Source organism: Scyliorhinus canicula, chromosome 8, assembly GCF_902713615.1.
Source record: "Scyliorhinus canicula chromosome 8, sScyCan1.1, whole genome shotgun sequence".
Classification (NCBI taxonomy): domain Eukaryota; kingdom Metazoa; phylum Chordata; class Chondrichthyes; order Carcharhiniformes; family Scyliorhinidae; genus Scyliorhinus; species Scyliorhinus canicula.
This window is the reverse complement of record NC_052153.1, coordinates 149,526,249-149,539,683: the sequence shown is the minus strand read 5'-3', so window position 1 is coordinate 149,539,683 and position 13,435 is coordinate 149,526,249. Positions and strand designations below refer to the sequence as shown.

The following is a 13,435-nucleotide window of genomic DNA, read 5'->3' as shown; positions in this document are numbered from 1 at the left end:
AGAAATGGCCATGTGCCGATGTAACCGCATGGCTGTATTTTCTTCTTTTTTGTTTCACTGAGTGCGGGTGTATGGGCTAAAGGAGCCAATGTTCTATATATTTGGACAAGGGAAGTGATGGGACTTTCACTAGAAGTGAGGGCTCTTTGGGGTGTCGGTGGATATGCGGGGTTTGTGTGCTGAAAGGGGATTTCTGGGCTTTCCTAGGGCCGGGCAAGGGGGAAAGGGACCCGGGCGGGGGCCTCCACGCTGGCCGGTTGAAGCCGGCCAGTGAACGGGAGTGAGGTGGGGGGAGGGGTTGCGGCCAGCGGAGCCTGGCAGAACAGGGTCTAGCCGGGGTGGAAAGTTGGGGGGGAAGGAACCAAGATTGGGGGAAGGAGTTTTACAAGAGGCAGTGGATGGGAGGAGTTGGAGAGTGTCGGGGGAGGGTGTTTACAACTCTTGGGTATCATGTACGGTACTCTTTCAGAGGTTGGACGGCGTTGAGTGTGTGGGGAGGAGGGGGAAGTGGACTCTATGGTGACCATGGGCGGTCCTGGACTCCTTTTTCTTTTTCTCCTTTGTTTTTTTGTTCCCACCGTGGGAGGGTTTGTTTTATTGGATGCATATATTGACAGGTGGACCGTTGTTTGGGGTGGTGGGGGGATGGGATCGTTGTTATTGTTAAGGGGATTGATTTTGTATTTGTTACCGTTTACTGTCTGTGGGTGGGGTGTAAATTTTGAAGGAAAATGTGAAAATGGAGAATAAAAACATTTAAAAAAACTAAACAGCACAGAAATAAATTCATCCCAGGCTCTTCCTATTAACCCTAGAAGGTTTCAGGAAGTGGTCCGTTTGCAGGGGAGCAGTCTGCAATTTAATCTAACAGACCAATAATCACCAGAATTAATGAGAAACTACCTCTGCTGACCTTTTATTTTTAATGTGGATATGTCAAAGTCACTATAAAATAGTCTCATAATCAAATTGCTGCTGTACTATAAAACCATCAAAGGCCAAAATCACACAGGTTTACAGCACATAGGTTACAGGCATTGGGGTGGGGGTGGACAACGTGGATGAACAAATTCCACTTTAACAACTGGTCTTGTCTATCTCATAAATTATAAAGACAGATAAATTGAACATTAAGAAGGCATACATATTTTCTTACTCACTGTTAGAGCCAGGCTATCAACAGTAGAAGTAATAAGAGGTCAAAAACAATCAGAAGAAGAAAATGTTAGGTTCTACGTTTAAACTGTTTTAAGCAGCATATAAACCACACTAGTATCATCCATCTCTAACCAGAATGAAACAGATGAGTCTAAGTATGTTACCAACAGCTGTACCCACTTGTGATTTGTACTTCCATGGCTCATCAGTTATTGATCCGAGTTCACATCACATTTTTGCAATTATTAAGGTTTTTTTTAAAATAGTGATTGAAATTCAATTTTTATTTCAAAATATTTTACAGTATTTTGACTAATTCCATTCTCCTGTTACAGTCGAAAGATAGAAAATATTATGTCTAATAAATAAATGCCTAGGTCACATTCTGAAGATTCCAAAGTTTGTTTTCTTTGTGGGTGCATTGAGTGCAGCACTGAGACTTAGACCCAACACAAGCCTCGTGTCAGCAGGGTCAATTATACCATCATCCCACAGCCTGCAATGACAAGAAAAACAATTATAAAAATTAAAAGAAATAAATTAAATAATGATTAGCCTCAATTCCTGGAAATGCCAGGAAACCAATTCAAAAACTATTCTGAAGCTAGAATTTATACAGTAATCAGATTAGATGCTGCTGAACATATATTGATTGGCACATATCATCAAAAAATAACATGCTTAGAAGTTACAGCAGATAGTAAAGAAAGAAGACCCAACAATACAGACTGTTCCACATTTTGATTTTACAATACTGACAGAGGGACATGAATGCTCATTGCGCATAATTGTGCAAGGCAGGTAGCAGGTCAGAAGATTGGAAAGAATACAAGGAACAGCAAAGGATGACTAAAAGATTAACAAGGAGGGAAAATTAGAGTGAGAAAAAGCTAGCCAGAAATATAAAAACAGAAATCATGGGTTTCATAAATATTTTCAAAAGAAAAGAGTTAACAAAGTGAGCGATGGTCCGATAGAAAGTGATTCTGGAGAATTGATAATGGAAGACAAGTAAATGGCTGATGGATTGTACAGGTATTTTGCATTAGTTTTCACTATAGAGGATATAAGTAACATCTCAGCAGCAGCTATAAACCAGGAAATGGAAAGGATGAAGGAACTCAGGAAAATTACAGTCACCAGAGAAGTGGTACTGAGTAAATGGTTGGAGCTGTGGGCTGACAAGGGGCCAGCTCCTGATGGACTTCATCCTCGGGTCTAGTGCGATAGTTGATGCATTGGTTTTAATTTTCCAAAACTCCCTCGATTCGGGGAAGATCCCATTGGATTGAAAAATAGCAAACATACCTCCATAAGTCAAAACGGAGACAGAAAGCGAGAAATTACAGGTCAGTCAGCTTAAAATCTAGCGTAGGGGAAATGTGAGAAGTTGTTATTAAAGGGGATACAGCTGAGCACTTGGTTACATTCAAGGTGATCAGGCAGAGTCAATATGGTTTTGTGAAAGTGCAATCTTTAACATATATTTGACTTCTTTGAGGAAGTAACATGTGCTGTGGATAAAACAGAACCAATGGGTATACTTTACTTAGAATTCCAGATAGGGTGCCACATCAAAGGTTATTGCAAAAAATAGAAGCTCATGGCATGGGAGTAACATACTGGTATGGATAAAATGAAATGAAAATGAAATGAAAATCGCTTATTGTCACAAGTAGGCTTCAAATGAAGTTACTGTGAAAAGTCCCAAGTCGCCACATTCCAGCGCCTGTTCGGGGAGGCTGTTACGGGAATCGAACCGTGCTGCTGGCTTGCCTTGGTCTGCTTTCAAAGCCAGCGATTTAGCCCTGTGCTAAACAGCCCCTAAAGATTGGAGAAAAGAGAGATTAGGCATAAATGGGTATTTCTCAGGTTGGGAAGATGTGACTGGAGTGTCACAGGGATCAGTGCTGGGACCTCACCTGTTTACAATTTATATAAATGGCTTGGATGAAGGAATGGTTTCCAGGTTTGCTGATGACACAAAGATAGGTAGGAAAGTTCTAAAGAAGACATTTAAGGAGGCTGCAAAAATATACAGACAGGTCAATTGAGTGGGCAAAGATCTGGCAAATGGGTATAATGTGGGCAAATGTGAAATTGTCCATTTTGGCAGGAAGATTAAAAATGAAGCATATTATCTAAATGGTGAGAGAATGCAGAGCTGAGTTGCTGAAGGATCTGGTTGTTCTAGTACATGAATCACAAAAAACTACTATGCAGCGGTTTGGGTCTTCCAAACCTGATGTATTATTACTGGGCGGCGAATTTGGAGAAGGTGCGGAGCTGGGTCAGAGGGGTTGATTCCCAGGGGTCAGAATGGAGGAGAGTTTGTGCAGGGGGTCGGGATTGAAAGCACTAGCAACAGCGCCGCTCCCAATGGCCCTGGAGAAATACTCAGGGAGGCCAGTAATAATAGCTTCATTGAGAATTTGGAGGCAGTTTCGCCAACACTTCGGGTTGGGGACAGGGTCAAGGGAAATGCCAATTCGGGGGAACCACAGATTTGAGCCAGGGAAGTGGGATGGAAATTTTCGGAAATGGGAGTAGAAGGGGATTTAAACATTAAAAGATTTGTTTCTTGGGGGGCCAGTTTGCAGGATTTTAGAAGCTGGAAGCGAAGTATGGGCTGGAGCAGCGGGGAATTTTTAGATACATACAGGTTCGAGATTTGCCAGAAAGGAGATACAGAGCTTCCCGGTGGAGCCGGCCTCAACATTGCTGGAGGAGGTGCTGACGACCAGCCGGGGTTGGAAACGGATGTGGAGGCAGATGTTGTAGCCTTCGCCTCGTTGATCACCCGAAGGCAGATCCTGATGGGATGGAGAGCAGCCTCTCCACCCTGTGCCCTGGCGTGGCGGGGGGACCTGTTGGAATTCTTGACTCTTGAGAAGGTTAAGTTTGAACAGAGGGGAAGGGTGGAGGGGTTCTACAATTCATGGGCATTATTTATTATGCACTTTTAAGAACTGGATAACATTGAACATTAGTTGGGGGGAGGGTTGGGAGGGGTGTAGCCACCTGGGGTGGCCACGTCCCGATTCCAAAATTGATACTCGCAAAGAGTGCAGGGAAAAATGGACAGCACTAGAAAAACAAGCAGGTGCAAGGCTTCCTGTGGATTGGAACTTGCAGAACCCAGACAGAACTGAAGCTACAAGCCATTAGCATAGTAATGAGCTATCTCCAGGGACAAAAACAAACATTGAAACAATCGGTACCAGGACAGACTTCCCGGCGCCAGTGGAGACTAAAACAAAGGCAGGCCAATGGTTACCTAGAGCCCACCCAACGATCAGGGAACGACCCGTTATTGGAGAGAATCGATACAAACGATTGGGACATGGTCCAATTAATTGGGACCAAGTCTAGGGTCCGCCCAGAAGGGCGCGAAACCCTGGGGGCTATAAAACAGAGTTCCCAAGGTCAGTTCGCTCTTTTGAGAACTCTTACTTTCTCCATTTTCACCTTGGCATTTGGCTCTCAGCGATGAGAGGCCCGCCAAGCACCAGCCAAGTAAGTCTAAGGTCAACGCACGCTACGAGATAGGCGCTCCTAGCTACTATTCTATACCAGTTCGAAGCCAGCAGTATCAGAACCGGACAACGGCCATTGTTCCTCTGACTGAGTGGGCCCCCCCGAAGCTAAGTATAGGCTTTTAGTAGTACAGTAGTCCCCCGTTATACCGCGCTCCGCAATACCGCGGGGGGGCTTATGGACCCCAACTGTCAGTTGTGTCAATTTCAGCGGCCGGCTCACTTTGATCCGGAGAGGGAAGCTGCTCTCTCACTGAAACAATCAGCCGGCCGCTGAAATTGACACTGCCGGCTGCTCTCTCCCTCCAATCAGAAACATTAAAACTTAAAAGTTGGATTGGAGGGAGAGAGCAGCCGGCAGTGTCAATTTCAGTGGCCGGCTCACTTTGATCCGGAGAGGGAAGCTGCTCTCTCACTGAAACAATCAGCCGGCCGCTGAAATTGACACTGCCGGCTGTTCTCTCCCTCCAATCAGAAACATTAAAACTTAAAAGTTGGATTGGAGGGAGAGAGCAGCCGGCAGTGTCAATTTCAGCGGCCGGCTGATTGTTTCAGTGAGAGAGCAGCTTCCCTCTCCGGATCAAAGTGAGCCGGCCGCTGAAATTGACACTGCCGGCTGCTCTCTCCCTCCAATCCAACTTTTAAGTTTTAATGTTTCTGATTGGAGGGAGAGAGCAGCCGGCAGTGTCAATTTCAGCGGCCAGCTCACTTTGATCCGGAGAGGGAAGCTGCTCTCTCACTGAAACAATCAGCCGGCCGCTGAAATTGACACTGCCGGCTGCTCTCTCCCTCCAATCAGTACCCCAGCAGCCACAGCCTGTACCTCAGCAGCCACAGCCTGTACCCCAGCAGCCACAGTACCCCAGCAGCCACAGTACCCCAGCAGCCACAGCCTGAAGCCCAGCAGCCACGGCCTGTACCCCAGGAGCCACAGCCTGTACCCCAGCAGCCACAGCCTGAACCCCAGCTACAGAGGGGAGGGGCGATGTGAGACAATGCTGGTCTTGCAGAGGCCCGTATGACCTCCTCCTGTGTTCTCTGCTCTCTCCCTCCAATCAGCCGGCAGTGTCAATTTCAGCGGCCGGCTCACTTTGATCCGGAGAGGGAAGCTGCTCTCTCACTGAAACAATCAGCCGGCCGCTGAAATTGACACTGCCGGCTGCTCTCTCCCTCCAATCAGAAACATTAAAACTTAAAAGTTGGATTGGAGGGAGAGAGCAGCCGGCAGTGTCAATTTCAGCGGCCGGCTGATTGTTTCAGTGAGAGAGCAGCTTCCCTCTCCGGATCAAAGTGAGCCGGCCGCTGAAATTGACACTGCCCGCTGCTCTCTCCCTCCAATCCAACTTTTAAGTTTTAATGTTTCTGATTGGAGGGAGAGAGCAGCCGGCAGTGTCAATTTCAGCGGCCAGCTCACTTTGATCCGGAGAGGGAAGCTGCTCTCTCACTGAAACAATCAGCCGGCTGCTGAAATTGACACTGCCGACTGCTCTCTCCCTCCAATCAGTACCCCAGCAGCCACAGCCTGTACCTCAGCAGCCACAGCCTGTACCCCAGCAGCCACAGTACCCCAGCAGCCACAGCCTGAAGCCCAGCAGCCACGGCCTGTACCCCAGGAGCCACAGCCTGTACCCCAGCAGCCACAGCCTGAACCCCAGCTACAGAGGGGAGGGGCGATGTGAGACAATGCTGGTCTTGCAGAGGCCCATATGACCTCCTCCTGTGTTCTCTGCTCTCTCCCTCCAATCAGCCAGCAGTGTCAATTTCAGCGGCCGGCTCACTTTGATCCGGAGAGGGAAGCTGCTCTCTCACTGAAACAATCAGCCGGCCGCTGAAATTGACACTGCCGGCTGCTCTCTCCCTCCAATCAGAAACATTAAAACTTAAAAGTTGGATTGGAGGGAGAGAGCAGCCGGCAGTGTCAATTTCAGCGGCCGGCTGATTGTTTCAGTGAGAGAGCAGCTTCCCTCTCCGGATCAAAGTGAGCCGGCCGCTGAAATTGACACTGTTTTAATTAGATCCACGATGGGGGTTTTAAATTTATTTAAAAATCTATGCTAGCGCTTCCCATTGTGAGTCTACGGGGGTCTGACCTCTCCCCCCGCCCCCGTAGACTCTCAATGGGAAGCGCTAGCATAGATTTTTAAATAAATTTAAAACCCCCATCGTGGATATCCGCGGCTCGGTTGCAACGCGGGTGGCTGTTTGGACCCCAACACCCGCGTTATAAAGGGGGACTACTGTAGTTGTAGTTTAGTGAGTAGAGTTTGTGCATGAGTATAATTGGCTGTGTGTGTAAATAAATGTGCATTGATTTCAAACTTACTAACTGTGGGTGTCGAGTCATTGATCAGTATTCGGCTTTGAACCCTGTGGTGGTATCAGAAAGATACCTGGCGACTCTTGAGCAAAGGTAATTAAAACAGAGCAAATTAAGGGAAAGCATAACGAGCAACAGGGGGACTGTGTGTGTTAATGGTGACTATGGGTGATTCCTGATTCCTTTTTGTCATTTGTTTATGTGAATATGCGGGCTAACGTTCGGGGGTTTGGTGGGAGGATGGGATCGTTGTTATTGATATGGGGATTGACATATTCGTTACTGATTATTGCTGGTGGGTGTAAATTTGGGAGAAAATGTGAAAAAGGAGAATAAAAATATTTTACAAAAACTACTATGCAGGTACAGCGAGTAATTAGGAAAGCTAAACATGAGTTATAATGTATTGTAAGGGGAATTGAATACAAAAGTACAGATGTTATGTAGGATGTTGTACAGACACTAGTGATACCACATTTGGAGTACGTGTACAGTATTGATCACCCTATTTAAGGAAGGATGCAAATGTAGTGGAAGAAGTTCATAGAAGATTTACCAGGCTAATACCTGGAATTGGTTGGTTGTCTTATGAGGAAAGGTTGGACAAGCTGGGCTTGTATCCACTGGAATTTAGAATACTAAGAATTAACTTAAAAAATATATATTTTTATTCTAGCATTTTCCATTTTATACATAACACTAAAACAACACATCCCACCCAAACAACAAACCCAGTCACAACCTCCCGCCCACTGAGAAAACAATCCCCCTCGACCCCTCCCCTTGACAACTAGCTCTATGAAATACAGAATAAACAGCTGCTATCTGCGGTAGAAGCCCTCAATTGCTCCCCTCACGGTGTATTTGACTTTCTCGAGGTATAGGAACACCATCAAATCTAAAAGCCACACTGAGGCACTGGGTGGAGAAGCTGACCCCCAACCCATCAGCACAAGCCTCCGAGCAATCAACGAGGCAAGGGCCAGGACATCGGCCCCTGCACCCACCTGCAGCTCCGGCAAGTCTGCACAAGAGGAATGGCTCAAGTTCAATTTTCAGAATCACTGACAGGTGCTAAAGAAGGAGACCCAGAACCCCATGAGCTTAAAACACAACCAAAACATATGCACATGGTTGGCCGAAACTCTCCCTCAGCATTCGCACCTGTCCTCCACTCCCACAAGAACAACCTACTCATCCTGGACCATGTCAAATGATCCCTATACACTACTTTAAGCTGTATTAAGCCATGCCTTGCACATAAAAACGTGACAATCACCCTCCGCAGGACCTCACTCCACACTCGATCCTCCAACATTAGCCCCAACTCCACCTCCCACTTGGTCTTAACCACTCCACCGATTCTGCGTTTTCAGACATAATCCTTCCATAGATACCCGAGGAATTCCCCTTCTCCAACCCTACGAGCGAAAGAAACCTCTCCATCAACGAGGTTGGCAGTATCACAGGAAATGTCGGAAAGATCCGATTTGCAAAGCTGCAAACTTGCAGGTATCTGAACGGGTCAGACCGTGAGAGCCCAAATTTCTCCAACAACTCCTCCAAACGCGCAAACCGTTCCTCAAAGAATAGATCCCCCATTCCTCCCACCACTTCTATTCCCACCGCCCGAACCTTGCATCCAACCGTGGCATCCAACCTTGCAGGTGCAAACATATGGGGCGGGATTCTCCGCGAACTGGCGGGTCGGGCCACTCCGGCGCCAAGGAGTGGCGTGAACCACTCCGGCGTCTACGAATCCTCGCCAGATTGCCCGCCCAAAAAAAGGACAAAATCGATTTCTCGACTTTCCCCAAAAAGGGCTTTGGAAGAAAAACCAGCAAACATTTGAACATGAACAGAAAGCTTGGTTAAATATTCATCTTGACTGACTGAATTCATCCTGCCAAGGAGAGAGGGAGACTATCCCAACTCTGCAAATCGATCCTGACCCTTCCCACCAAACTCGCATAGTTAAACTTACGGAGCCAGGCCTGGTCCCGAGCCACCTGAACCCTAAATATCTGAAATGAGAACCTGCTGAGCAGAACGGCAACATTCCCAGATTGACTCCCCTCCGCGAGGGAGTAACTGGGGCAGCACGGTAGCATAGTGATTAGCACAATTGTTTCACAGTTCTAGGGTCCCAGGTTCGATTCCCGGCTTGGGTCACTGTCTGTGCGGAGTCTGCACGTTCTCCCCCTGTGTGCGTGCGTTTCTTCCGGGTGCTCCGGTTTCCTCCCACAGTCCAAAGATGTGCAGGTTAGGTGGACTGGCCATGCTAAATTACCCGTAGTGTCCAAAATTGCCCTTAGTGTTGGGTGGGGTAACTGGGTTATGGGGATAGGGTGGAGGTGTGCGGTTGGGAAGGGTGCTCTTTCCATGAGCCGGTGCAGACTCGATGGGCCAAATGGCCTCCTTCTGCACTGTAAATTCTATGAAACACATTTCTCCAGGTTCAATTTGTACCCAGAAAAAGAGACAATGTGTCTCAGCAGCACCATTATATTGTCCATGGTGGGGATGGGTACTGTCATGTACAGCAGAAGATAGCATACAGCAGGGGTGGGCAAACTATGGCCCGCGGGCCGCATGTGGCCCGCCAAAGGTCTTTATGCGGCCCACCAAGATCAAGTCATTAAAAAAAATTTTAAAAATTAAAATTTTTTTTTTTTTAAATTTTAAGGTTAATGGGGGGGGGGGGGGGGGGGGCTGTTGGGTTACTGGTATAGGGTGGATACGTTGACTTGAGTAGGGTGATCATTGCTCGGCACAACATGTGTTTCATGTGAAGTTTCTACTTTAAAATATTAATTAATAAAAATTAATTGCTTTTTTTTTCTTTAAAAACCTTTTATTTTGGCTATTTTAAATATTAATTATTTTACTTAATATACTATGCGGCCCTTTAAAATTGTGAATTTCTGAATGTGGCCCTTGCACGGAAAAGTTTGCCCACCCCTGGCATACAGGGACATTCTAAGTTCTTCCCTGCCACCTATCTGAAGCCCTCAGAGCAATGGCCAAAGGTTCTATTGCCAATGCAAACAAGAGGGGCGACATAGGGAACCGCTGTCTCACTCCCCTGTTCAACTGAAAATACTCAAAGCTCACATTGTTTCTGTGAATACTGGCCATTGGTGCTTAATACACCTGTACCCACGGCATAAACTTGGGCCCTATCGCAAACATTTCCAGTGCTGCAAACAAATACCCCTATTCTACCCTATCAAAAGCCTTCTCACCATCCAGGAAAACAATGACCATCTGCCAGAGACTATACCACATTTAGCAACCGCTGCACATTGGACGACAATCGCCGGCCCTTAACGAAACCAGTCTGAGCTCCCCCCCAATAACTTGAGGGAGACATTGCTCAAGCCTTAGTGCTCATACCTTGCCCAATATCTTAGCATCCACATTTGATAGGGAAATCAGGCGTTACAACCCACACGCCACAAGGTCCTTATCCTTTTTTAAGAGAAACAAATTGGGCACTTCCATCAATGTCTCGGGCAGGGAACCCCGTGCTACTGAGTCCTCAAACATCTCCATCAGTAATGGTACCAACTGTCCTGCAAACCATTCCAAGTTTCACCAGGAATCCATCAGGCCCTGGAACCTTACCAGTCTGCATTCGCTCAACAGCTGCCAGGACCTCCTCCGCACCCAAAGGCTATTCCAACCCTTCCCGAACTTCCACCTCAGGACACTCCAGGCTTTCCATAAACTCCACCAGATCCGACCCCTCACCAGGTGGCTTTGACTGAAAAAGATTCTCATAGAACGCTTCAAATGCCTCATTAACTTTATCTGGCGAGGACACTAACCCGCCACCAGAGTCTCAAACTTGACTAATCTCCCTGGAGACTGCTTACCGCCTCAACTTCAAACCAAGAGATGACTGGTCTTCTCCCTATATTTGTACTTTATCCCCCTCATAACTGACGCACCACAATATCTGTAGTCAGTAAATTAAACTGCATGTGCAGCTTCTTTCGGCGAGCCAGGAAGTCTGGGGTGGGGAATCACTCGATTATCTACCACCTATTTCCAATATCTCATGTACCAACCTTTGGTGTTGCTCCCTTGCTTCCATATCTATCTGTGCCTTACACAATATTTTCTTCTCTTTCACCACTGTATTCAGGGCCACCCACAGAATCGAGGGCAAAACTTCCCATTCTTGTCAAACCCCACATACTCATCAATTGCCTTTGATATCCTTATACAAAACCCCAGATCTGTCAACAACCCCACATCCAAATTCCTAGCTGGTTGCTGAACCTGCCCCGTCTCCAATACCACATCTACCAGATGTGGAGCGTGATGTGAAATAACTATTGCGGAATATTCAGCTTTCCTCACCCCTGGCAGCAGAGACCTCCCCATCATGAAGAAGTCAACCTGCAAATATACTTTATGCTCTGGAGAAAAGAAGGAGAATTCCTACCCAGCTACAAGTTTGCTGATGATACGACCATAGTGGGTCGGATCTCGAATAACGACGAGTCAGAATACAGGAGGGAGATAGAGAACCTAGTGGAGTGATGTAACGACAACAATCTCTCCCTCAATGCCGGCAAAACTAAAGAGCTGGTCATCGACTTCAGGAAGCAAAGTACTGTACACACCTCTGTCAGCATCAACGGGGCCGAGGTGGAGATGGTTAGCAGTTTAATCCACTAACATATCCTTCATAGATTACTTTCTGTACATCATTAAATATTTAAAACATTTCTTAATTGCTTCTCATAACCACTGAGGTTTAGGTTTAATCTGAATGATTACTGATTATTTAAGGCTATTGACACATTTTGCATTTTTAAAAGTTACATTAATTCTTGAATGTATTAAAACACTTCCTTAGTAGAATTAATCACATTCCTATTCATTAAATTCATTATGCATTGCAGGAGTTCTGACCAGAGGAAATAAAATGGGTGAACTGACCTGAATTAAGATGTTGTTCAGATTGATTTTCACTGGGAATTGTTATTTGTCTTGTACAAAGTAGGTGGTAAATTAATCTGCACTAGTCACCACAGGCTTCCCAATGAGACATTGTAACTGTTTCTTGCATAAGGTTTTCTACACATCAATGTTCGTTGATATGGGATATTGAACTTGGTACATTTGCTCCAGGAGCCACTAACAAGCATGTGTGGGCTCTTGCATTTTATTGGTAGAAATTTGCCAATTATGGTATAGTCATTAATCAATATTGAAAATGCAGTGGTAAATCCTTCCATATGACTGAATGCAATTTAAAGCCGGAAAAAAACTATGTTGAAATATACAAAGATCACAACAGTCTGGTTCAGGAACAACTGTGGATTCATTTTAAAAGATATCCAATAACAGAGAGGTTCCAATATACTATTGCTATTATTGCCACCTAAGTGTACATCCATAGATTCTCTGATCAAAGATTAACAATAATTAAGAGGTTTATTTTCTTCAAAGTTACATTGGTTTTAGTTCTCCATTCTAATTTTTGTGCACAAGATGCAAGATACCAGTACTGAGAACATAGAACATTACAGCGCAGTAGAGGCCCTTCGGCCCTCGATGTTGCGCCGACCTGTGAAACCACTCTAAAGCCCATCTACACTATTCCCTTATCGTCCATATGTCTATCCAATGACCATTTGAATGCCCTTAGTGTTGGCGAGCCACTACTGTTGCAGGCAGGGCATTCCACGCCCTTACTACTCTGTGAGTAAAGAACCTACCTCTGACATCTGTCCTATATCTATCTCCCCTCAATTTTGTCCCCTCGTGCTAGACATCACCATCTGAGGAAAAAGGCTCCCACTGTCCACCCTATCTAATCCTCTGATCATCTTGTATGCCTCAATTAAGTTACCTCTTAACCTTCTTCTCTCTCACGAAAACAGCCTCAAGTTCCTCAGCCTTCCCTCATAAGTTCTTCCCTCCATACCAGGCAACATTCTGGTAAATCTCCTCTGCACCCTTTCCAATGCTTCCACATCCTTCCTATAATCCGGCGACCAGAATTGCACGCAATACTCCAAATGCAGCCGCACCAGAGTTTTGTACAGCTGCAACATGGCCTCATGGCTCCGAAACTCAATCCCTCTACCAATAAAAGCTAACACACCGTACGCCTTCTTAACAACCCTCTCAACCTGGGTAGCAGCTTTCAGGGATCTATGTACATGGACACCGAGATCTCTCTGCTCATCCACACGACCAAGAATCTTCCCATTAGCCCAGTACTCTGTCTTCCTGTTATTCCTTCCAAAATGAATCACCTCACACTTTTCTGCATTGAACTCCATTTGCCACCTCTCAGCCCAGCGCTGCAGCTTATCTATGTCCCTCTGTAACTTGTAACATCCTTCCGCACTGTCCACAACTCCACCGACTTTAGTGTCATCTGCATATTTACTCACCCATG

At 46.0% G+C, this 13,435-nt stretch overlaps 1 protein-coding gene across 1 annotated transcript in view; it reads right to left on the bottom strand.

Moving 5' to 3' along the window:
- Positions 1-888: 888 nt before the first annotated feature.
- The window catches only part of mccc2 (methylcrotonoyl-CoA carboxylase 2 (beta)), a 153,143-nt gene continuing 140,596 nt past the window's right edge, over positions 889-13,435 (bottom strand). Inside the window, exon 17 of the mRNA XM_038805418.1 lies at positions 889-1,654. Within this exon, the coding sequence (XP_038661346.1) occupies positions 1,537-1,654 (118 nt within the window). The 3' untranslated portion in view covers positions 889-1,536. The remainder of the gene's footprint in view (positions 1,655-13,435) is intronic.